The following is a 26,574-nucleotide window of genomic DNA, read 5'->3' as shown; positions in this document are numbered from 1 at the left end:
CATGCTCAGATGGCATAGAGTGCTAAATGACAGCAGGTAAGAAACAGTGGGAAAATCTGGGGCAATGGGGGATGATATAGATTGGGATGGATTTAAGTATTCTTAAAATGGCTGGAATCCTAAGCAAGGCACTGGCTGCAGGACCTGCTTTTTTGTTCTATAATGTATTATGTAACACAGGAGAACCGTTTTTACAAGGAATGGCTCAAAGCTACTAGGACAGTGACCCTACTGTAGTTTGGATTAGATACTTCAGTAAGTAGCTTTTCTCCTGTTAAGGAGTACAAGCCAGAAAAAGAGCAACTATATAGCTCATTTATAAGCAGCACGTCAGTACAAGACTCTCAGCATTGCACACCATTTAAAATACTAACGAGCATAATACAATACCATATAAAATATTGAAATATTTGGAGCACTAAAAAGCCATAAAAAACTGAAGCTAGTTATTAAAAATGCTGTAATGGATTGGTGAATTGGTGCTAAAAAGTCAACAAAGATGCAACACACATATGAAGAAAGTGTTCCATATATGAGGCAGTTTGATCAAGAAAGTTCTTTCCCCAATCATCACTTGCCCTAACTTCAGATGACCGCTCAGTGGAGAATGAGACCACATAAAGGCCTTTGTGGAGAAAGATAGTCAGTTCCTAAGTCACTTAGGAAATGTTCAGCACTTTGATTTGCATCAACACCCAGTGCAGCAGACAGAAGTGTTTTCTATATGTCTCAGCAGTAAGCTAGCCAGTATTTTGCAGTTACGGACATTTCCTGAAAGTCTTCAGAGGCAGCTCCACATACAGCAGATTGCAGCAGTCTAGGCAATATGTTAATATGCACCCAGGGCCCTTCTGTAGAGAAAAGCTGGTTGCTTACCTGTAACTGATGTTCTTCGAGTGGCCATCTGTGCAGTCACACATATGGGTACTGTGCCTGCGTGGTGCCTTTGGCCGGAAGTTTGACAGCTAACGGTTTTTGGCGGGAAGCTCCGCTCCCCCTCCCCCTTGTGGCTTATAAAGAGCGGAGTGTCCGCCATTTTGTTCAGTCTTTGCGACCGAACGTACGGTATCTTAATGGATTTTTTTTTTGTCGGTACTATAAAGGAGATGATCGGTACCGAAAATGCCCCCTCTCATCGACATTGAGCTGTCGATGCATCCACTCACCGACACCGAGCGGGGCCGGCGGGCAGGTTGTGTAACTGCACAGATGGCCACTCGAAGAACATCAGTTACAGGTAAGCAACCTGCTTTTCTTCGTCGTGGCCTCTGTGCATCACACATATGGGTAGATTAACAAGCTTACCATCAAAGGAGGAGGGAAGGTGTCCTCATCGAAGGACGGAGGATAGAACAGCTCTACCGAAGGAGCAGTCCTGTCGAGCCTGAACATCAAGATGGTAATGCTTGGCGAAAGTGCAGGGATTCGCCCAAGTAGCAGCTCTGCAGACTTCATCAATCGGAACTCCGGATGCAAATGCAGAAGATGTAGCGACTGCTCTAGTAGAATGGCCTTGAGGAACTGAAGGCAATTCGAGCTTAGCTAACTGATAACACAAGACAATAGTGTGGACTATCCATTTAGAAAGCCTTTGTGGAGTGACTGGGTCGCCCTGATCTCTAGCCGAATATTTGATGAACAGTTTATTGGATCACCGAATAGACTCCGTTCACGATCGATAAAAGGCTAAACAACGCTGAACGTCGAGGGAGTGCAAGGATCTTTCCAAGGGATTCGACGGCGATGGAAAAAGGGCAGGCAGTACAATGTCTTGTCCTGTATGGAAAGGTGTAGAGACTTTGGGCAAGAAAGATGGGTTGAGGCGTAAAACGACCTTTTCTCTGTGGAAGTTTAGATAAGGAGGGTCAACGCGGAGGGCACGAAGTTCACTGGCCCTCCGGCTGATGTGACAGCTACAAGGAACGCCGTCTTCCAAGAAACTAATCGGATATCCACAGTTGCCAAAGGTTCAAAGGGGGCCTTCATAAGGGCCTGCAGAACTACAGAAAGGCTCCACGTGGGCATAACCGGTCTAATCGATGGATTAAGATTATACAGTCCTTTCAAAAATCTCGAGCATAGGATGAGAAAATAGGGGTGTTCCGTCGACTAAGCCACAGTAGTAGGCTATTGCGGCCATATACACTTTAATAGAAGATGGCTTCAGTCCAGAGTGATGCAACTCTAGAAGGAACTGAAGAATTTGTTTGATTGATGAGACAAGTGGGGAGAACGAATGAGACTCGGCGAAGGTGGAAAAACATTTCCATTTAGCTGTATATGACTTCCTTTTGGACGGCTTTAGGGCAGCGTCGATAATATGCTGAATCTCAGGGTGCAAGAGCGTTGGGTTCCAATTTGACGGGGTCTGTCTCGAACTGGATGGTACGGAGAGACTGTGGCAGTGAGAGGCACCCGCATGGTTGGATTCGAGAATCGGAACCGAAGCGGTCGAAGTAATCGTCGATACTGATGGAGTAATAGAAGCTGTCAGATTCGAGGCTCTCGAATCCGTCGTCGGCCCCGGTGGAAGGTCAATCATCGAATCCGCCACGCTGTCAGGTTCAATGAGAGCAAGTCCGGGTGACGAAGTGTGCCGTCCATTTGCGTTAAGAAGATATGGAAGTGCAGGAAGATAAAGAAACTCCCCGCGGGAGATGTCGAGCAGTTTCGCAAACCACGCTTGATGTGGCCACCAAGGGGCAACTAGTATCCCCGATGCACGGTCGCTCACTATCTTTGCTATGATCCCTCCCTCATCAGAAGAGGGATTGGAGGGAAAGCATAGAAGTTGATGTTGTCCCAAGGGATCATGAATGTGTCCCTTAGGGATGCTTGTCCAATTCCCGCTCTGGAACAGTAAGTCTCGCATATCCTGTTCCATAGAGTAGCGAATAAGTCCACATCGGGGAACCCCCAGTGCCTGAAAAGGTGGTTGCGCGTACGAGGATCCAGTTCCCTCTCGTGAGAAGTGAAGATGTGTCTGCTGAGAAGATCCGCGTGCACGTTGTCTGTGCCAGCCATCAGAGTAATGTGTCTCTGAATGCACTAGTCCCAAATTCTCATAGAAAGCCTGGCTAAGGTCGGTGACTTCGTCCCTCCTTGCTTGTTCAGATAAAAAACGGTCGCTATATTGTCCGAAGTTATCTGAACGATCTGATGATGAAGGAGGTCTTCGAAAGAACGAAGGGCTTTGAAGACTGCCAGCAGCTCTAAGAAGTTGATATGATTCGTGGATTCTAGACGAGTCCACGTTCCCTGGGTAGACAGGCCAGAGCATATTGCCCCCCATCCTAGGAGAGACGCGTCAGTACTGAGAGTTATCGAAGGAGGTCGCGCCCTGAAGGGGACTCCCATCACGAGATTGGTCGGTTTTAGCCACCAGCACAGGGAGTGGAGCACGGAAGACGGGATCCGAATCTGTTTTGACTGTGGGTCTCTTTGTGGATGATACACGTTGTTGAAGAATAGTTGTAGTGGGCGAAGCCGAAGTCTGGCATGTGGAACTACGGCAACTGAGGAGGCCATATACCCCAGGACCCTCTGGATGGATCTCGCTGTAACCGTTCCCTCTCGTCGGATTCGATGGATATGGCGAGCGAGAGTCTGCTGTCTGTCCTGAGGGAGGAAGGCTTTCTCCAACGTCGAATCCAAGTGGGCTTCAATGAAGGTGAGTGTCTTTGTCGGAAGAAGAGAAGATTTCTCTGTATTAATACGTAGGCCCAGACTATCTAGTAAGGTATGGGTTGTATGGATGGTGTCTAGGAGTCCTTCTCTGGATTGCGAGACCAACAGCCTGTCATCGAGGTACAGGAAAATTTGTATACCCTGAAGGCATAGGAAGGCACAGACAGGAGCCATGCATTTGGTAAAAACTCTCGGAGCCGTAGCCAGTCCAAAGGGTAGAACTGTGAACTCATAAAGTTGGTTTGCTACAGCAAAATGGAGGAAACGCCTGTAAGTTGGATGAATTGAAATATGAAAGTAGGCGTCCTTCAGGTCTAGTGAGGTGAACCAATCCCCTCTCCTTAACAATGGCAAAATGTTTTGAAGGGTGGTCATACGAAACTTTCTCGGTATAATAAACTTATTCAAGTCCTGTAAATCCAAAATCGGACGTAGACCACCATCCCGCTTGGGGACCGTAAAGTATCTGGAATAGAATCCTTGAAGTCCGTCAGATGGAAATACTTGACAAATCGCTTCTTTAAGGAGAAGTTGATGTATTTCATCGAGAAGTACCGGCAAACATGAAGTAGACCGGATCGGACTTGATGGAGGAACAATGTTGAATTCTATTCAATAGCTGTGTTGAACGAGGGATAATACCCACCGGTCAGATGTGATGGACTCCCAAATGGGGAGTCGGCTTCGGAGCTGATCCCCAGATGAGAGGGGGGTGGGTATTAGAGGAGCATGAGGAGTGGTTCGCCAGTCCCGTCAGCGCTGCCTCCGATCGTCGAAACGATGGCGGCCCTGTTAGAAGCGCTGTTGGGGCTGAGGGCGGCGGCGCTGTTGATGCTGTTGTTGCTGGCAGTGTTGCGGCAGCTGTCTCAGCTGGTATGACTGCCTGTAGGATGGCCGATTCCAGGACCACTTACGTCTGCTGTGTGACTGGATCTCCATCCTGCGCGCCGTCATTCTTGACTTGTGCAGTTTCTTGAGTTTGTGGTCAGTACGTGAATGGAAGAGCCCGGAACCATCAAAAGGCATCTCTTCTATTCGCCGCTTGGTTTCCTCTGGGAAATTACAATTCCGAAGCCGTGAGTGTCTCCGGAGGGAAACGGCACCGACCAAGGCCCGGGAGTCAATGTCCACGTGGTGACATGCCGTGGACAACTGCTGCACCGTGACCTGCATGGCTTCTTTGATTAGGACCTTCGCAAGGTCACCCTGGTGGTCTGGGAGGGTGGAGGCGACGTTGTGGAGGCGCTGCATAATAAAATATTGATATCGCGCCAATGTCGCCTCGTAGTTGGAAATGCGAAGTCCTAAGCCCGAGGCAGCATAGACTCGCCTGGCCAGGGAATCTATTTTCCGGCCCGCCTTATCCCTCGGCGCCATATGTCCTCTCGCCTCTCTGCCTTGTGAGGATTCGACGACCGCCGAGTTTGGTTTCGGGTGCTTTAGCAGGAAGGAGATGTCTTCTTCCCGGACCCTGTACATAGACTCATATCTCCTGGACGTCGGCTGAGGATATGAAGGTAGGTCCCAGGGCTGCGTCATCGCCTGCTGCAGGGTAGTTATAAGTGGCAGAACGATGGAGGTCGATTGCTCCCCGCGGACGACGTCGTAAAACTTGTCCGTCGATGGTCCCGGGCGCTGGGCAGTGTCGATGTCCAGGGACTGGACAAGCCTCGACATCAGCTCCGTGAAGGAGACGAGTGACTCATCGGGTGACGCAGGATCCTGGGATGTCACCACGACGTCCGGGGAGGTTGAGTCTACTTCAGAGTCATCCGAATCAGCACCGTAGTATGGTGGGGCAGAAGATGATGACTCCGCTGGCGAGAAGGAGCGGCTGCTTCCGCTTTGCGGGAATCGAGGTGGCACCCTCCTTGAATCCACAGACCGCGGTTGGTCGCGGGACGGAGGTGAGGATCGCGCCCTGGGAGCAGGGTAGTACCCCACAGAGAGCGGGTCTCCCCAAGGTTGGTAGTAGGGACGACGCCAACTCTCCGGGTGTTGCTCTACCGAGTGGCTGCTCCGATTCCCTGGTAGGGACAGGCCAGCTTCTGTTTCTAATGTCACCGCGGGCATCAGTGTCGGTGACCTCACTCTAGGAGGGGAGTCCTGGATTTCCCAATCCGAAATAGACCCCCGTAAAGTTGGAAGGGGTGCAGGCGGGAAGTTGACCACACGTCAGGGAGACCCCTGAGGGGTAACCCGCATGGCCTCCTGAAGGATCGGTTCGGGCGGGGTCGGTATTGTAACCGCCACCGGTACCGAGGGTCCCGTCGGCTCCGAGTCCCGATGTCGGGAACGGTCCGTGGACTTAGTCTTCTTTGGAGGCTTAGAGGCCTTCTCCTTTCTGGCCTTCTTATGGCCTGCCGGCTTCTCTTCGGCATGCTTTCGCTTCTCATGCCTCTTTTTTGGTGAAGCAGAGGGGGCCACCGAAGCGGACGCACCTTCATCCGAAGGGTGTGTGGAGCCACAGAAGCGGAGCCAGGTTTTGGGATAGAGACGAGCGGGTCTGATTGCATCAGAGCCCTATCCCAAAGGAGCCTCCGAAGCCGGTTCTCGTGGTTCTTCCTAGCCTGCTTTGAGAAGGCTAGGCAATGAACGCACTTATCCATCCTATGCCCCTCTCCAAGGCAGAGGAGGCATAGGTCGTGCAGGTCAGTAGGTGCCATTTTTGACCCGCAGTCTGCACATTTGCAGAAAGCCGCTCGCTGCGCCATCACAGAAGAAAAGAAGAGACATAGTGCAGAGGGTGTGTGTGTGTGTGTATATTTTGATAGATCGAAGAAGAAATAACAAGAGAAAACTACACAGAAGCGGGAAACAAAGTAAGGGGAAAGTAGTATAAGGGCAATATATAAGGAGAGAACGAAGAATAGCCAAAGCGAAAGTCGAAAGTGGCACGAGGCACAGTGAACGGCGGTCGCAAAGACTGAACGAAATGGCGGACGCTCCGCTCCTTATACGCCACAAGGGGGAGGGGGAGCGGAGCTTCCCGCCAAAAACCGTTCACTATCAATCTTCCGGCCAAAGGCACTGTGCAGGCGCAGTACCCATATGTGTGATGCACAGAGGCCATGACGAAGAGTGCCTTCTTGATTTTGAATTTGCATGATTCACAAATCTAATGACTGCCCAAGGTTATCCTTTTGTCAGAATATATTTAGAGCTATTTCAACAAGACAGAAGAGAGGCGGATTTTTTTGTACATATTTTTATTAGCACAGTAACAAATGCAGGCTTAGTCAGCCCACAACATACAACCAATCCACTGAGTGACTCCTATTCCACGCCTTACAGTTAAACAGCTTAAGGTATTTCACTACAGGTTGCCCTAAGACCCAATTCAATCCTTCGTTTTCACAAAGGTAACTTGGCATAGAAAAATGAATACATAAACTATTTCACCTATTCTAGGTGAGGCAGCATATAGCCCACACCTCAATATTTCATATTGATGAGATGGCAGTCTTTTAAAAGGATCTGTTAAATACCAAACTCTCCCACCTCCCATGGGGGAAAAATATTCCCAACATCTTTTTACAAAATAAAAATCAAACTTAAAAACCCCCTGACACACATAGCGAGTCTTCTTGAAAGAATTTTACATAAATGCCAAATATATGTACCTGTACAAAATTAAGCTGTTTTAATCTTTTAGCTATCACACATAACCAAACACCCTTTCCCACCCCCCTCCAATTGTCAGAGTAGTTTACATTCTTCTTGGTGCTATTATCAGAGCTACTATTGCTGAACTAATGACAGTCTTAAAATATGCTATTCCCCATTCTAGCTGTCTACTGTAGCAAGATACCTTAAGTTACAACAACAAAATCTTAGGAAATAAAAGACTGAATAAAATCTGTTATAGAAATACCCTACTCTTTATCACTTTCTCCCCTTCCCTGTCCCACCCCCTCAAAATCATAAGCAGCTCTTTCCATCACAGATAATTCAATGCAAGGTTTTGACAAAAATCCAGTTTATGTAGCGTATCTCTTGGTCCACTGTCTGGCCATTCTGTCATGCTCTGCTCTGTTAGTCATGTACTGAGTAGCAATACTTCCAACCAGCGGGTCAGCTGCAAATGAAATAAAGTTGAATAAACAAATTCCAGTAGATCTTAGCTCTTTGGGGCAGGAAAGAGCAAAGAAGAAAAGAGATGACATTTGATAGGGATGCCTAAAGCTGTGATTCAATGAACAAACTCTCTGAAATTTTAGGTTCAATTTTAGACTAAAACTAGATTTTTCCCTTTTTAGGACACTTTTCCCTTTTCTCCCATACACATACTGATGTATAGGACTTGCTTCTGAGCAAACATGTATAAGAATCCTTTGTATTTCTCCAGATACAGTGAATTTTGTCCCTCCCCTCCACCCAAAAGCTCTGTTTTCAAAAGGGGATTGAATATTCTTCTGGTTATATTATGCATTTCTCTCACAAGAGGATTTTTGGATTTCTTTGCACTTATTAGGCTGTAAACTCAGGACACAAAACCTCAGTTCTGTAGGCCAAATCCAGGTTCTGCTGTTGCTTATGCCTCTTTCCTGTGGCCCATGTCCTTTTCCCTTGAACATCAGTCATTTGGTAGTTTCCATATTTTGTGCAGTCCCCTTGATCCCTGCAAAAGGTTGAAGTGTCTCTGCCAAGGTTTGGTAATTGGCAGTAAGAGATTTAAGCTAAAATATGCTGGCACTCCTCCCACTGACATTTCCAAGCATATAACACTTAAGTATTTTAGAAAGAAAATTACTAGTATAATAAAATATTGTCAGGTCTCGTTTTTGTCGAATGGATCTAAGTAAGCTTATGACTGCATTCCATGTGGAAATACTCCATCCGAAATTAATTTCTATTCCACTTTTATTTTGAAAAACAAAACAAGTATCTACGAACTGTTCTAAAGCACGAACCATGTAAGGGCTTGTTTAATATTGTATCTGCTTGAACAAAGTTACATGAACAATTTAGACAAAATTTCTAAATGTGTAGAGAGACTATCCAAAAGTGGTTCCATGAGAAGAAAATGTTTCATGGCACGAGACTGCAATTGTTTTCACCAAAGCCATCTAAGGGTGCAACACTCGGTCACCAGAGGCCATTAGTAGGTGTGTTTTCATCTCATGTAGTCTCTGAACTTTAAGTTTTTGTGCTTTTTAAAAACTTATCTATATAACAGGTTTTAAAAAACAAATCTAAAATTTCACCAATTCTCTTCATTTTTGTAACTGATGTGACTACAATGCATTAAGTGCTGCATTCTAACCAGCATACATTCCACCTTTCTGGAATGTCAGTCTGTATGTTTGTTTTGTTGTTCTCCTTGCAGTGAATAGCTTTGACACGTTTGTCCACAGTTTCGCTATGTCATGTAGGCCTGTGACAGTAAATCTGTGGGGTTCAATGATGTCCCCAGGACCAAAAAACTGAGCTGGAGAAGGAGAAGTTGCCTGGCTAGTGGCTTAAGTGGGAGTTAGTGGCAGAGGAAAAATTCAGACAGCCAGAGGGAATAGCTGTGGGGAAAGGAATGAGCTGCTAAGCAGCAGCAGCAGCAGCAGCAGCACCACCACCACCACCACCACCACCACCACCACAGGTTGTAGCTCTTGGCCATGTGTGGTTCTGCGTGCAGGAACACTAGCATCTTATTAAAAGACAGATTGTTCTTTCAGAGATTAAAGAAATGGGACCCTGTCTGGAACCAAATAACCCCACACCTCTTGTCTTAAGGCATACATCTAGGCAGCAGTCCAGCTCTCAAGCGATACTGGAAGAGCGTACTGGGAACAGGTAGCCATTCTCCTTCCATCACGGCACTCCTGTGTTTGCCAGCAGCAGTGAGTCATATTGCACCAAACCGGGCTGGAGAGTTCTTTGACATACTGATAAGCAAGGGACTAGTGCAGATTCCTTGCAATCAAACCCTTTTCGGACAGACACTCTCATCACCCCCACTCCCCACCTGTGTTTCAGAAGCCTTACCAGGGTTGCAGTCTGTGAGAAGTGAGCAGATGGAGAGGAGAACTTTAGAAATGGTTAATGCTGGACTCCAGTTGTCTTTTAAGATGTCCAGGCAGATCACTCCTTGGCTGTTAATGTTACAGTGATAGATTCTTGTTCGAAAGGTAACCTACAAGAAAAAAGAAAAGAAAAGAAAAGAAAAGAAAAGAAAAGAAAAGAAAAGAGCACATAAGAAAATGGTTATAGCCTCCTCAACTAAAAAAAAAATGACCCAGTCATAAATAGCTTCTGTCTGGCATTTTCCAGACAGGCCCTCTGGCACTTCTCACAACAGAAATTAAGCACCAATTTGTCCAAGCCTGTCTACAGATTCTGATCCTTCCAGTTTCTGATAAACTATTATCAGCCATGGGACAACATCACTTTGTCTGTGTTGCTTGCCCTTGGTCAGCTAGAGGTTCTTTTTATCCCTTTAGTGCTTCTAAGTAATTCTGCAAAATATCTACCAAGAAATCAAAGCATGGAAAAAAAATCCATGTTCAATAGCCTGAGGCACCGAGGCACTTACAACCCATTTTTCTGAAAGTGTTCCTTCCTCATATGATTTGGCATCTGAGCCTGGTCTGTGTAATAACAGAAGTCAAGAACTTCAATAAAAATTAATAAAAATATAACATTCTACTTTATGCTGAAAGCATAATTGCATCCTATTCAATAAAAGGGAAAAAAACCCTTTAATTCATCTATACCTCATTTGTTCAATTACAGAATTTGGAGCACATTCTGGATAGACAATCTATTGGAGCAAATCAGAATTATTAGATGTGGATAGAAAATGCTCATTGACATAATTATAGTAATTAGTCCTCTTCAATGGTCTAAAGATAAAACAAATATCTGGGTGTGGGTTAAGACTTTATCATAATTAAATTTTAAAAAAAATCATACTTGAAGTACAATCAGTCAGATGTTACAATATGTGGATGAGTGAATTTAAATGAAATGAATGTTTTACAATATTTGATTTACATTTTTACAGGGACTGCTACTATCTCAACGTATTATTTCCATCAAATTAACTTAGTACTATTCTGTTTCCTATGGTCTGATTTGACATTGTAGTATTTCATTTTAGTATTTCTAAAATGCAGTGGCACATACAGCAGGTTAATTTTATTTCCTACCATTCTCCCAGCCATGTCCCGATTACTTAGATGGGGGATCTCTCAACAGCCTAAAACAAGCTGACTCTCACCCAAGCAATCTCATGTGTACCAACTTATGAGAAAAGCCACTTTTGTTGTTTTTGATGGAAGGTGATGCTTTTCCCTTAAGTACCGCAGCAGGAAAAGCTAAATGGAGGACACTGGATTATCAAGTCAACTCAACTCAACTAAAATGTAAGGGCACAATTCTATGCATGTTTGGAGAGAATACAAGCTTATTAAACCACTGGAATTTTGAAGGTATGCGTAAACACATGCACTTGGAGCTGTAAGCTCATTTGTGGCTTTTCACAGGATATGCACCAAGAAGCAACCACATGCCTTGTGCTAGAGAAAGGCTAATTTAGGAGAACGAGCAGCTGGAAGAGAAGATTTAGACTTCCCCATACACCCATGGTAGTCTAAAATCAGATTGTGGACCCACACTTACAAGTAAAAAGAGCGCGCTAAGCATCTCACACAATATATTTAATATGTCATGTAATTAACCCTGAATTTCTTCAACTCTTACCTCCAGAGCAAGCAACATATACGAGGGGAACTCTTACAGACATTCAATAGGCTTGTTGGTGTACTTGGACTAGACAGTTGCTCTAAAACAGCAATTGATATGACCTGGTACTCTGATTTCTTGTGCAGCTGACACATGAAATTACCCCATTATCCTCTCCTGCCAATTTCATGTTTCCCTTTTATATATCTTGTTTCTTGTCTTCCTACTTATCTGACTGAAAACAGGAAACAGGATTTTCCATCAATCCTCAGAGGCCCAAGACTAACAATATAGGCATAATTCAATTATTAAGAAGTCTTCCCCACAACCCATTTTTAAGTCTTTTTTCTTCAAAATGTTTTTGGACCAATCAAAGGACAATATCATTAAATGTAATGTTTATTATGGAAAATAAAAAGCCTTAATAAATGACTAATGCAAAAAAGTACTCTGAAAAACTATGATATCAACACAGCTTAAGACATCAAAAGAAAGATCACTGCCCCATTATGCACTGCTTAGGTGACAACACTGAAAAAATAGTCTGGCTACAGTTATCCTGGGTGAGTCTGAACAAACAGATCAGCCAAGGAAAATAAATATATTAATAATAATCTTAAATTTATCCAATATGTTTATGATGGTTTAAGAGTATATTGAAGGCATTCTTTTTAGCAAATTTGACTGAAATTTTAAAATGCACAAGAAAAGTGAGGGGGATTTGCCAGCACTTTTAGCTTATGTTTTCTTCTGAGACATAACCACATGAGTAGGACGAGAAAATACGAGATCACGTTTGTTATGTGACACTGTCCTTCCCTTTTGCCCACCTGGGGCATTTCTTTTATCGGCTCTTTAGGCTGTTGTGGGATTCAACCATATGTCTGAAATATGCATTGCTTCAGAATTGTTTTGCATCACAAATCTCATTTCAAGTTAATGAGCAATTACTTTCTGCTGCATCACAAACCAAACAATGGCTTTCCAGGGAAAGAATATTTAGATTAAGGGCTAGCTCATACATGTGAACTCTGGTGATACTCTCTGCAACTTTGCACACAGAACTCTGGTCTCACAGTCTTGTGGGAGCAAGGTGGTATCCACAGACAGCTGTAAAAATTCTCACAATTGTTATGTTTGGCAGAAATGCAGACGTGCCTGTCTCTGTGTTTGCCTGGTTCAAATGAATGTTTATATTATGCAGTTATGGTTTTGACTGAACCTCACTTGTCATCAGAAGAGAATGGCCTTCTCCACAACCTGATCCCCTCAAAGCTGTTTTGGACCTCCACCCTCATCTGCCCCAGCCATCATGGCCAGTGATCAAGCCTGCTGGGAGTTGTATTCTAAAGCATCTGGAAGGCACCAAGTTGGGAAAGGCCTTGTGGCACAATTGCATATGTGCACAAGTTCAGCAGTGAGACTGTGCTGAAAGCACACACCACATTTCTGACATAATTCTGGCCCTCACCAGGCTCTGGGGGAATTAGTGTTTCTGTTTGAACTGAAGCTGGATTTTGTCTCTACTCCCTTCGTTTCCCTTTCCTTCCCTAAGCAGATTTCAAAGTGTCTATCAAAGTGCCAAATCACCACTTCTGTTAATTGTTTTATTACCTGCATCTCATGTTCTCAACGTGTTGAACACCATTCAGAGAATCTGAAATATTAGTTGGTATAAAAATGCAATATATCAACTAGACAAGCAGGCAGGAGTTAGGAAAAGAAAGTGGTACCCTTGATATAGTAGATGGCTGCCTGAAACACAGGGGAAAGCAGGACAACTGGACTTTTAGCCAGAGTCAGTTATGTGCACTGGCTGAGGAGTGAATGGGGACTGAAGAAAGAACTTGGTAGCCAAATGCTCCTGCTTGTTTCTATGAATACTTTCACACTCATCTTCCTTAATGGTTTTTTTTTTTTTTTTTTGGAGAAGCATCTATCACAATTATTAATCCTGCTTCAGAACACATTATACAACATGATGATGCAAACAGACAGCCCATCTGAGAAGGATGGTTTAATTCAGTGTCCTGCACAGAGCAGGGGGTTGAACCTGATGGCCTTCTGCCCCTTCCAACTCTAGCATTCTAAGATTCTATATCTTTGGTGCATATGAACTCCTTTATTGAGGACCATTGGTAAGCCCTTTGTGGTAAACATGTTGGCTTTAACTGAAGAGGTTTTTCTGTGTTTGGCAACTGTGGTGGGAATAAAGGTGTAATCTGATGCCCTCTGTCTTTGATGCATGTCAGCTTCTACCTCCAAACAGCTTGTGTGCATCCAATTCACTGAGCAAGGTGCAGCAGAAGTTATTTCTGCTGCGACTGTGCCCACTGATGTGCATTTCCTCTAGAAAGCCATTTTGACTGTCTGGATTAAGTGCCCGTGAGGGGAGAAAAGAAGGCTGAGCCATTGATAGGAATTGAGCTAAGTTGTCGGCTTTTGCTTCCCTCCTTCCCTGCCCTCTAGGACACCCTTTTGTATCCTCTCTAAGGCCCAGTGGAATCATGGGGAAACCGCTGGCACAGTTCTTTCCACACTGCCTGAGTGGCTGCAGGAATTAGGAATTGGTGCTCCAAATAATCTTATCACTTGTTTCCCCTACCCCAACACCAGGTGACTATAGGACTGGGTGCCCGAGGCTGATATTGCCCAGCAATATTTATTGCTGGGAAGCCATGACAAAGTTGGGACAGAACAAGCACTTTAAGAAGAGTGAATCTCGCATGTAACAGCACCATTTAGGAAGAATGTGCAAGGGGGACAGTCCAGAATAAGGTTTCAGGCCACTTCTGATTATGCTTCAGAGGTACCTATAATTTAGGCAAATGTATTTTATCTATACACTGAATTGATAAACATTTTAAAATATTTAAAATGTGTATGTGGGTATATGCAAAATGGAATCTTCATTTTTAGAAAGAGGGAATCATGGTAATCTTCTGTTAATATTAGAAGGTGTAATTTGTAATACATGCTTCTAAAATTTGCAGCTTTTTCACTGGCCCTTCAATACATCTAAAGTGGAAAAGGTCTTTGGAGTTTGGCTGAATCTCATCCCATGCCTTACTGAAATATATCCCTTGCACACTTAGATCTCTGCTAAAGTGATTACTGAACTCTATACCAAATGGTGAAATTAAATTTCATGTTTTAATCTTACACTTGGTATAATTTATGGAGCTATTACTATTCTAATAATTTTATTACCATGTGAAAACTATTATTCTTCCTTTCAACCTAATTAGAATAATTATAAGACTAAGTCTGTCTTCATTTATGGGGAACTGCTGCCCTCTTGTGTCAATGGTCTATATTACATGAGATTTGCTTAAATTTAAAAGGTACAAGATTACTGCAGTGTGTTAGTCCTTGCTACCTTGGTCTTTAAGGGAACAAAAGAGCAGCTGTATTATTTACAATGCACTTAATCAGCACATGTTTTTCAAAGACATCTGCATTATTCAGGAATGCATATTAGCAACCATTTGCCACAAATGTTAGTAAGTAAGAAGCAACTGTTGCTATATTTTGGGTATACTTCCCATTGTTTTTGTCACAATTTATTCTATTCTTCTAGCAACCCAGAGCAGGGGTCCTGAAGTTAATCTATGTTCTACTTCTGAACCAAGGTGCAATCCTATGCATGTTTATCAGAATTAGAACTTCCAGTATCATCCAGTCAGCCATGGTGTTGTAAAACTTTTTTCTGCTAAACGTGTGAAAGGATCGTGTCCTTAGTCTAAATATGGATAGGAAGAGACATCAATTGGAAGGTCATTCAGGAAATTATCCACCCATACTTAGGATATTCTGCTCTTGCAAACCAGTCTGCCATCAAACTGACCCCCCCCTTCCCTGGCCAAATCTACTTGACACATGCAAAGCACATATGAATGTGCTTTGTGAAGGACTGCATGTGAAGGATTGCATTGCCCTCAGCAGATTAGTTGACCCTTTGTCTGTTCTGCTCAATTTGGGATTCTTCCTGGTGACAGCAGCTGCTGCAGGGTAGGGGAAAAAAGAGTGGTAAGAGGAGCAGTAGTGGGTGAGAATAGGAACAGGGTTTTTTTCCTTATACCAACACTGGAGAACTTTGCAGTATGTAGAGTGGAAGTGGAAGGAAATGAACCCTGCAAACTATTTCTCTGTGCAAGCACATGGTAGGAACACTACCATGCAAAATTCCTGATTACTAGGAGTTGAATTAATGCATTCAGGTCCCACCTCTCTACTTCACCCCACACCAAAAAAAGAGGAAAAAACTTTTGCTGTAAAGAAAGAACAGGTAGGTGCCATTACACAACTTGGCCTCTACTGTGGAGTTTGGTCCTTAGATCCTTAAGTGCATGCCCATAAAGATGCCAAAAATACTCCTGCAACTGCTGAAAATTGTGTAAAATAAAGTCTGAAGCAGCTGTAAAGCTACAGCATAACTATGTCTTTCATTCAAGACAATGCATACTCAGCAATGCATACTGAACAATGGACTACAAAAGGAAACTCTTAAGGGACTTCTAACATAAATGCAGTCATCTTAACACCCACTTTGTTGAAACCTTCATACAAAGGTAACACTTGGATTATTTATATTAAATGTAACATGAAACTAACTTGGATTACTCTGTTTGGGAAGTGCCTCACAAATATGGCTAGTTCTGAACCTTAACTACATAAACTAATTTTTAGAAGCTGCAGTGGAGTTACCAGATGTCCCAGCAGTTTCTATCTTGTCGAGTCTCCCACTTTGATCCAAGATGTATAACATTTAACAGGAAAATATTGTAACTTGGAAGTGATTTTTGGACCCCAGGTTCTCTTTTATCAAAGCAGTCACTCCACCCACAAGTTACCAGAATAAAATTGAAAATGACTACAATGTAGTATTTATTTCAGTTTTTGCATACTTGTTCCAAACTCATTTAAACATTATGCTATTAAGATTATTGAAATGATTGACTATCTTGTGTTTGTGTTTATATTAGAAATACACATGAATGTGAAAGGGTAAGAGTGCGTCTGTGTATTTCCAAGACCTCTTGTTGAACTTTCACAGAACTCTATAGTTCCAGGTACCCTGGTTGAGGGAGGCTGGTCTAGTGGAGTGAGATAGAAAAAGTACTATTCAAGGAGAGCAGGGGAGTTAAAGGAATCTTTCTATTTTCCAGCTCTGATAGGAAAGAGTTCCTTTAAGTCCTATGGACTGGATTCAGACTGAATTAGTCCTAACTTGTTCTCTTGATTTTAATGTGGTCTAAATTCAATTAATTTTCAGTACAACCCTATACATTCTAGCTCAGAAGTAAGCACCACTTCGTTCAAAGAGAATTACTCCCAGGTAAATGTGTGTAGGCTTTTAAGCCTTAGTCTGGATTCAACCCAATATGCAGAATGCTTCAGTAAGGGAATCTAATTAGCATAAGCTCAGTAGAGATGCTAGTGTCTAGTTGTGTACCTATTTTGTCTCATTATTCTTGCTTCCCTAGCTCATCAGAGATCATATCATTCTGCGTATCCTTCAGAGCTGATTAATGCCTTACTGTCTACGTCTAACTGGCTCATTTTATTTCTTTAAATTTGTTTATTTAAAATGCTTCTTTAAAGTTTAGTTTTTCAAAGAAAAATTCAAAGCAATTAACAAAAAACATACTTACAACCAATACAAACAGTAACCCACTTGCATTTATTTTTTTCACTAGAAGGAGGGTTCTGTGCAGCAAGGAAAAACTCTCATCTGCAAATCAGTTGCTGAATAGAGATACAAGCTGTTTCTCAAGAGAGGGTGCAAAGCTTGAAAATAAACTGCTGAGTAATTTGGTCCTGCTTACTTCTGAGGCTTCTCCTGCAGAGTCCTTCCCTACTTAACTTTCAAGGCCAGTCCTGCTTATTTCCAAGCGGACATATTCACTTTTGAGAAGATATGCAGAGGGCTGTTATGTAGGATGCTGCCTGAACACACTGCTGAGTGATTCAGTCTTGCTCACTTCTGAACAGACATCCAGAAACTTCATATTTGAACTGCTTTGAAAATGGGCCTGAATGCTACTTACTTTTGAGTAGACTTAAAATCAGAAATCATCTTGATCCCACTCCTAAATGGAATGCAGCATGCAGCATTAGAATACTTAGAATCAATCCCACTGGGTTTTCTGCATAGAAGCAGATCCAGTGCAATGACAGCATAACAGACCATTTCTATAACAGCAGTGGGCAACAGACATGAGGTGGTGCCAGGAGGGCAAAAAGCCAGTGAACTGCCAGTTTTTTGCACCTGTTGCCAAATTCAATGTGGAGGCAGCAGTATAAACCATGGGGTGGGGCAGAGAGCCCCCTGGCCCCTATAAAGCTGTCCAAACTGGCTCTACAAGGATTAGACAGGAAAATATCATTGAAAAGAAGGGCAGGTTTGATCAAATAGCAAGAATGCGGTGCATTCATTCATATATTATATTATAGTAATTCTATAACAAGTTGTTCTTATATAATTGAAATGCTTACAATAAGCCAAGAAGGCATTTAAAAGGAAATAGAGACTTTAAAGGGAAAATCTTGTTGCCCAAAAGGCTATAAATATTCTGCAATACGTATAGGCAACTTTTTAAAGCCTATAGGCAGGTACATTGGACAACCTCAAGAAATTTCCCAGGCAGTCCACGAAACTGCCACCCAGAAGACATAGCTACATGTCAGAACAGTCAAGTAATCTGCCCAAAAGGCTAAGCACAAGCCAGAGGTGGGTTCTGACTCCAACATGTGAAACAGCTCCTGTGACAAGAGTTTTCAATGAAAACAGAAACGTCTATCACAAAGGCAGGGCCGTTTTTTCTGCCATTCCTGTTGCCAGCCTAGTCTCTCTCTCTCAAAATTACCACTCATACACTCACTCACCATCCATAGACATGGTCTCTGTCTTTCCTTATTATTATATTACATTTCTATACTGCCCATAGCCAAAGCTCTCTGGACAGAGTTCAACCAGGCCCAACCCTGCTTAGCTTCTAAGATTAGGCAGGATAAGGCACTTCAGGCTATACGGAAGCCCCACCCACCAATCCATGCATGCATGCATGCTCTGTCTGTCACTCTCATGCACATGATAAACAGACTTTTCTCCATTTTTCTCCAAATTCTTCCTAAAACCTTTCTTTCTCTCTGTCTGCTTCTAATGTGTGTGCAGCCCACATGCATACAGATGCATTATATGTATGCATATAAACCTGCACTCCTCCCTACCTGGTTGCTCTTCGCTGGCCTCCAGTCTCCTCTGGCTTCTCTGTCCCTCTCATCTGGCTTATGCTGCCCTGTTTAACTTCCCTGCTCTCCCTAGCCCCCTCCTCACTCACCAGTGTTGCATGTGCAGAATCAAAAGGAATTCCTCCTCCTTTTTCTGTGTGGCTGTGAATGCTGCAGAAAAATCAGTCCGCAGCTGCCCACTGCTCTATTACTTCTTAGGAATGTCTGCGTGGCACATGTGACCCAGAGGCATTTGCGGAAATTGAAGATGGGTAGCAACTTGAGGCCCATACACTTTGCTTTGAAGTGATCCCGGCTGCCAGCAAGAACATTTTTTTAGCAAAGTGTTCTCCCACGGTAGGGCACACTGGCAAGTGCCAAGAAAGGGGTCTCATGCACTGGTGCTCATGGGCAGCACATAGGCTACCTCACCTGCAGGATAATGGCCACCTCTTTCTCTAGGGAGGCTGTGCGCTCTCCCACACTGGAAGCATTCAAGATGCAGCTGGGCAGCCATCTGAGAGGGATGGTTTAATTTGAGGTCTTACACTGAACATGGGGTTGGGCCCAATGGCCTTCTTGGCCTCTTCTAACTCTGCTATTCAGTGATTCTCAGAATTTAAGGATGCTTCTGTCTGGGGCATCTTAGCTGTAATTGGTATAAAACGTATTTGTGAACTACATTAGCAAGTGATGAGGCAAAACATAGCATTTTGCCTTTGGTACACAGAGGCAACCCCTTAGTCTTGCCCATCCCCCCTCTTAGCTGTGCTGTTAGCACAAATCTGTCATTCTTCACAGAGTTCAGGGCAGGGGTGTGGTGCCTGTAGCTATGTAACTGCATTGCCTTCTGTTTTGTGTGTACAACCTCGCTGCGTTTCCAAGGAATTCCCTCAACTTATAGATTGCTATTACTTTTATTGTGCTATGCTAGCCCAGTTGAGAACAGAATGATGCATACATACTATTCATGGTTCCAGAAACCTAGCTTAGTTCCCTTTTTGTCAGAATGCTTTACTGCTAACAGTATGGAAACTAGAACAAAGAAACTTTGATGAAAGCAACCTGTATGCCTTTCTCCTAAGAAACACTTAACAGTAATGTGGAGAACTAGCATGACTTCTAAACTCCATTTAGGAAAACTTCCATCTAAGTCAATGGGACTCTAGGTACACATTCAAAATTGCTTAAACCAGATCTTCTTCGGCACGTTCTAACCATACTCATACGAAAGGTAGCAAAAGCACCCTTTCAGAATTTGCCTTTGAAAGTGTTAGCTTCCTGAAACACTGTAGAAGATTAAAATAAATTTTACACAAATAACTTCAAAAGGAAACATGGGATACTTAAAAGTCTGAAAACCTGAAGTCTGAAAAGTCTGAACAGTATAGGAGGTAATACTGGGGCTAGAGGGGATGGGGAAATCGGAAAAAACCTGCCACCTCTCCTACCACTTTCTTCCAGCAAGGAAATGGATCCCATTTCCCTTTACAAACAGAAAGAACCTTCCATTTGTCGAAGGCCAATCTGTAGCCTAATGGAAAGATTCGAGATATATAGCAAAGGAGAGAATCCAATTAGTATTATGTCCTTTGGTCCTCTCGGTATAACAAAACCAAACATTCAAAAGTATAGATTAGCTAAATTTTTAAAAGACCTTTCTCAACTGAATAATCTCTTTGCCAAGTGTTGCATTTCATTGACCACACTACTGCATTTTCAATGTCAATTAACAGGATACATAGTTTTCAAGTGCACCTATTTCACAGTTTGTAAAACAGCTTGTAAATCCACTGGGATTCTAATAATTGGAGGGCTCTGTTTAAATGCTCTTTACAACACTACTGTAAAGAGACTGAAAGAAAAGGACAAATAAATAAAAGAACAGGTATCAAAAAGATTTTCAACACTGTAAAAGACGTTATTCAACACTTCAAAGGCTGAATTAAAAGAATGCAGAAAAGCACTGTGTTATTGCTACTGGCTCTAAGGATGTATCACATGGGTCTTGTCTGTAGTCCTATCACATATTTCTCTGGAATGTCTGACAGGTAAAACTGAGGATGGGGGGAAGAACAGATATGCTGGCCCCACCCCCTCAGAGTCACAGCTTTGCTGTGTTGAGCAGCATGGTCTGTACATGAACAGGCTCTCCTGCAGAACCTACCCCTAAACATGGCAAGGCTGAGTATCCGTGGGGTCAGAGGGCACAGGAACATTGATTAGTTTTATTGATCACACATTCTAGAGAAAGGATGAAGAGGGCTTGATTTAGACTAGCAAACAGGAGCTTTGTTTGACAAGACTGCTGGAATTACACTAATTACACTGGTACAAGCACTAATCTAATCAATGGCAAAGAGATGGCCATTTTCAATGTGTGATAATCTGCTTTCCTGCATGCCAGGCACTGGCTACAGTTAAAGCATTAAATTAAAGGTGTATCTTCTCCTATACTACCTGCAGCAGGAGCTTTTCAGTGCTGGCACCTGAACGACTTCCTAGGGAAACTCACCTAACTCCTTCATTAATGGGATTCAAACATCAAGTTAAGAGCCCTGTTATTTCAGGAAGCACTTAGAAGCAACATAAGGGGTTTTCTTTATATCCTGTAAAGCTTTTATTTGCAGTCTTTTGTATTAAATCACCTTGTGCAACATAGGATATAATTATTTTAAGCAATGAAAATGAAGAACAGCAGGCTTTCAGAAAAACAATTGGACAAATTATTGTATTGCATTTATATTCTGCCCTTTTTCCCTTTGTGAGAAACCCCAAGGCAGCTTACATCTCACTAAATGAAAAGAATCCACATGTGAAGAAACATCAAGACAACCTTTATACTTGGGAAAAATCATCTATGGTAAACTACTTTTCAAGCCAGCACTTTCCCTAGAAGTAAAAAATGACAAAATGGAGGCTGTCATACTATGGACACATCATGAGAAAGCAAGACTTGCTGGAGAAGATGATCTTGCTAGGGAGAGTCAAAGGCAGAAAAATGGAAGGCCAATATGAGATGGATTGACTCCATAAAGGAAGCCAAAGCCTTGAACTTAGAAGAGCTGAGCAGAGCTGTAATGAAGGGCTTTCATTCACAGAGCTGCCATATCTCAGAGATGACTTAATGGCACATAACAACAACAGCAACAACAAAAATATTTTTCAAATTTCACATCTAAACCAAAGCAATGCTGAAACATCACAGACAGGATGTGATTATTTTCATTTAAGCTCACAAACAGGCACAACAGAATTATGTGTACTAGCTAGCTTTATATCCATTAGAATTGGTGTTCCCTGTTTGTGTATATCAAACAGTTGTTATATCTCATACCACTACCACCTGCATCATTCAATCTTACTTCATACACTAAGAAGCAAGGATTCTGATTCAGTGATCTATATATGCCAATAGCTATACTTGCTCATGTGCGTGACCACTTTAAAAAATGTGATCCAACTGTATACAGTCACGCACTAGCAGCAGACATGAGTTGCATGATGCATTGCTTACCTTTGGAGGCTTGAAGGGATATTCTGGTGTAAATGTGATGTCAAGGAAGAAAACTCCACCTTCATATACTGAACCTGGAGGTCCTAAAATAGTTGATCTCCATTCATAGATATTATCACCTTTGGGGCCAGCACTGTGAATTAGAAGGGGAAAGGAGACATTTAGAATGATTTCCCTAAATAAGACTCACATATTTATGAAAAGCTGTTAAATTCCTGCAACACATGCTCCTTAGTGAATTGAGGCTTTGGACCGACAAGCAGCAGCCCACGGTAGGAAATGACTTGCAGAAAGTTGCCATCCAGGGTGTTGTGGAGGACAGGGGTTGGGGAATATTGCTGCTCCCATTCTACTTTAAAATAAGGCATAATGACAACTGCCTCTGTTTTCAGCTGCATTCATACTGGCAGGCTCTGAAGGGGTGGAGGTGGAAACTGGAAGAAACTGTATGTGTAGGTTGCTGAGGAATTCTGCAGCTGTCCTCTACAGCTTCCGAACAAACAGAAAGAAAGAGAGAAAAGTGTGGGTTGGTCGTCCCCATGCATATGTAGTTCCTGCTGTTTCCCTGGCTCCATAGTGTGTTTCTGGGCACAATTCAAAGTGCTAATTTTGACCTATAAAGCTCCAAGCAACCTGGCTCCAGGGTCTGTGTAGGACTAGCTTCTTCAGTATGAATCTGACAGCTCACTAAGAACTTCATCCCAATCCCTGCTCTGACTTCTGAGTTCAGGTGATGGCAACTTTTCTGTGCTGATGCCGTTTCCCAAACATACTCCCTATACAGATCTGTCTAGTGTTTACATGTCTGCCAGACACAGGGCAGAAGGACAACAAAAGCAACAAGCAGACCCTGAATTCAGCACTGAGCTGGCCTACTGCTGGCAATTTTGTTGTCAACCAGTGCTATAAAGGTGGATAGGCAATGCATTTGACAAACTTATCATTATCTGTGGAATAACAAGTGAAAACATGTATCTATTTTTGATTAAGAAAAGAAAAATACACCCCTCTGCCCCCAGAAACATCAATTCAATGCCAGATGAAACCATGACTGAGTTCACTGACAACACAATAACCCACACTCAAGACTTGAGTATAGGCTGCATATAGGCTGTCACAGAACTGTGGATTGTTGTTGAAATATAAGTTATTGTGTTACCTGAACTCAGTTGCGATAACAGAGCATGCTGAACAACCGATAGGTCAAAGCCCACCAACAAACCGTGGCTTCTCAGCACAGCTAGGTTTAGACAGCACAGTAACCCACATTGCAGCAACAACCCACACTCAACCCATATTCAACCCTTGAGTGCAGGTCTGAACCCAGCCACTAACAATCAAATTCCAAGTCTCTTCAAAAAGGAATATAACACTATATTCCCAACTCTGTTGATCAATTCACCATTGCAATGATTTGTGATTTAACAAAAATAATGTTCTATGTATTGCCACAGTTAAGTACTTCCTTCATTTCAACTCCCCCTGGCCTGTTTACAATCAGCCCTCCTGCAATGTGTTTACATACTGGTAACTCAAGAAGCACATCATGCAGCTGATGAAGTAGACTATGGTCCACAAAAGTCTGTTCTAGATCACTGTCTGACTGGATGAGGGCCAATAAGCTGAGACTCAGTCCAGACAAGATAGAGATGCTGATGATGGGCAGATCATCTGTCCAGTTGGGAACATTCACTCTATCCTGAGTGCAACTTGAGTGCAACTGCTGGTGGACTCGTTGGCCAGGAGCACCTTTTATCAGCTCCAGCTGATTCACTAACTGCATCCCCACCTGGACAGAAAGAGCCTTGACACATTTATCCATGCTCTGGTAACCTCCTGACTAGATTACTGTAATGGAATACTTTATGTATTCCTGCCTGAACCTTAAGATCTTCAACAAAGGTCCTTCTTTTAAAAGTGGGACAACGGTTAGGAGAAGAACCTTCTCTATGGTTGTACCCTGTCTGTGGAACTTGTTCTACCAAGGAGCTTTGCCTGGCACTGTCCTTTTTCTCTTTTCAGCACCAGCTTAATTTTTTTTATTTACCAAACATTTTAATAATTAACTAGATATTGATTTTAATACTGTTTTATTGATGTTTTCAAGGTGCCATTGTGTTATAAGTTGTATTACCCCTTCTTATGGCCTGTTGAGTTACCATGTTACATGTATTCTGTTTTAATTATCTTTTAATGTTATTTATTATGTTTTCTACTGTACACCACCCAGAGAGCCTCATGGATTATAGGGCAGTATATAAATGTAGGTAATAAATAATAAAAACTCATGTAAGTTTCCTAATTTTAAGGTGTCACAAGTGAGGTAACTTATCTCAACAGTAAACAGGAACTTTGCAGTTTTACTTAAACACTGTATTTACAATGAGATATATAGAACCTATGCTTGCTTATCGATTTAAGATGCAGGATGACTACTTTCTCACTTCTGAAGTAGAAAATCAGTAGATGAAGATCTTCCCAGCACTGGGAAGCAGTAATAGGAGAAGTTTCAAGATTCAGAATTTTTCCCAACATACAACTGTCAAAGGCACAAGAATTAACACAGGAAGATAAAAGCCAAACAGTAGAATAGCAACAGATTTCATTTCTATTTTGCTTTTCTTAAGCACATTAAGATGGCCTTAATGTGGCATACATGGGGTTCTCAATGCAGACACCAACCAGATTCAGACTTGCTAGTTTCAACAAGGTTATTCTAACTTATGTCTTCAGACTATGTTCTGGACCAAGGTTATTTGACAAAGAAAATATGACAAGTACAAGAGAAAGAGCCTTATCTACCTTTTTGGGAAACTACCAGATTAATTATTTTATTAAGTTAAGACATTTACTAAATTTTTTCTTTGTTAAAACTTCACACAATTAACTGTGTCACAACAGCTTAGAAGAGGTACATGCTAAAGAATAGCCTTCCTCATATACCGCAAAGAGTCAAGATGCTCCTCCTCTCTCTACTAATTGTTTCTCTGTATCCCATACCAGATTCATACATTTGAGTATCTAGCTCTTGGAAGCTACTGTAGATGAAAAGGGCTGTAATGTTACTTTATTTGCATGATCAACTCTGACAGACGCTAGAGCTAACTGTGCACACTTATTGAGAAAGAGCTCTCTTGAGTACCCATATCCATCAGTCCAAGGAATTGTCTAAATGGGATTACCATGCTGCTAAAACACTATCATTACCTTAAGTTGCATTAGGTACCTCTCTTACGATGGAGTTTGATTATCTCTAAATACAGTCATTTTTGACTGCCCCACTTTAGTTAGCTTTTACTTTCTACCAAAGAGGAGAATATTGCCAACCAAATAAACAATGCCACTGAAAGAAAGATGTTCAATAATCATTTATACACAAATCAGAGTTTTCAATACCTCTTCATTACATTTCCAGAAACCATACAATCTGACAAGGAGTACTGAAATTAGTATACTACCTCTGGAACACACTAAAAACAAAACAGACAACAAATTTGATAAATCTCAAATACAGATGCAGCCATGCATTCAGCAAGTGCCCTTGGTGATGTCTCAGCCCCTCATGCATTAATAGGAATATTGGCCATTTATGTAAAACAATATTAATATTAAACAAACATATTAAACAAGGATATTAAATATTAAACAAGCTCTGCATGTTGAAAATGCTAGGGAAAACCTACCCTAACATTTCATCAAAAAGCAGTACATGGTATCAAATACTCAAGTGCTTATGGAAAAAGAAATAGTATTTTAGCAGTGTTATCAGCATAATACTAACGTTACTGATACATGCAAAGTGCATTATGGGTGAGGCATTACTGACATTTTCCCCCAAACTGCATTTAATATGAGAACTTATAGGCATGTTGTATGAATGCAAAACAATCTTTTTAGCAACTTCAGTCACTATGCCCTAGTTGAGCATGTTATTTTCCTATCTTTATTAAGCTCTTAAACACATTATCAGCAGAAAAGGGAAAACATTTAAAAGTTAAAACTAGCTGTACTTTATGGGAGCTGTAAAATGTTCCCTGCACAGCTTGTGACTTTTAGGGGTAATCCTTCACATTTATTTTAGCATGTATCCCCTAACTTTCTATAAATCACACACAAGATACCACACAAATCCTATCGCAATCCTATGTTTAGTAATGAATCAGAGTAGGTTCTGCATAGGCTAATTTGCATCTAGAAATTTTCATTTTCCTTCAGGGCAAAATCTGATTCCTCAGGGCTTGGATGGGCACCTTGTGACCCTTCAGATTAATGCTTCCATTAATTCTTCACCATGGACTATACTGACTAGGTACAGAGAGTGATCTGAGTTAGCACATTTATTTTACTAGTTGTATTTAGTAAACAATAAACCTTAATCAAAATACCCCATGTTCTTTTTTGGCTCAATATAGCATAAACATCTGACCTGAAATATCTGAGTGGGAAAAATTACTCCT

The 26,574-nt window shown here is 42.2% G+C and overlaps 1 protein-coding gene across 1 annotated transcript in view; it reads right to left on the bottom strand.

The window, feature by feature from the left end:
- Positions 1–6,874: 6,874 nt before the first annotated feature.
- The window catches only part of LOC123033072 (ubiquitin-conjugating enzyme E2 E1), a 64,738-nt gene continuing 45,038 nt past the window's right edge, over positions 6,875–26,574 (bottom strand). The window contains exons 4-6 of the mRNA XM_044449434.1: positions 22,118–22,250; positions 9,670–9,817; positions 6,875–7,765 (exon numbers count right to left, since the gene is read on the bottom strand). Of these exons, the coding sequence (XP_044305369.1) occupies positions 7,668–7,765; positions 9,670–9,817; positions 22,118–22,250 (379 nt within the window). The 3' untranslated portion in view covers positions 6,875–7,667. The remainder of the gene's footprint in view (positions 7,766–9,669; positions 9,818–22,117; positions 22,251–26,574) is intronic.

Source organism: Varanus komodoensis, unplaced genomic scaffold (assembly GCF_004798865.1).
Source record: "Varanus komodoensis strain SLA01 unplaced genomic scaffold, ASM479886v1 scaffold58, whole genome shotgun sequence".
Classification (NCBI taxonomy): Eukaryota; Metazoa; Chordata; class Lepidosauria; order Squamata; family Varanidae; genus Varanus; species Varanus komodoensis.
The sequence above is the reverse complement of the archived record's forward strand: the minus strand, read 5'-3'. Positions and strand labels throughout refer to the sequence as shown.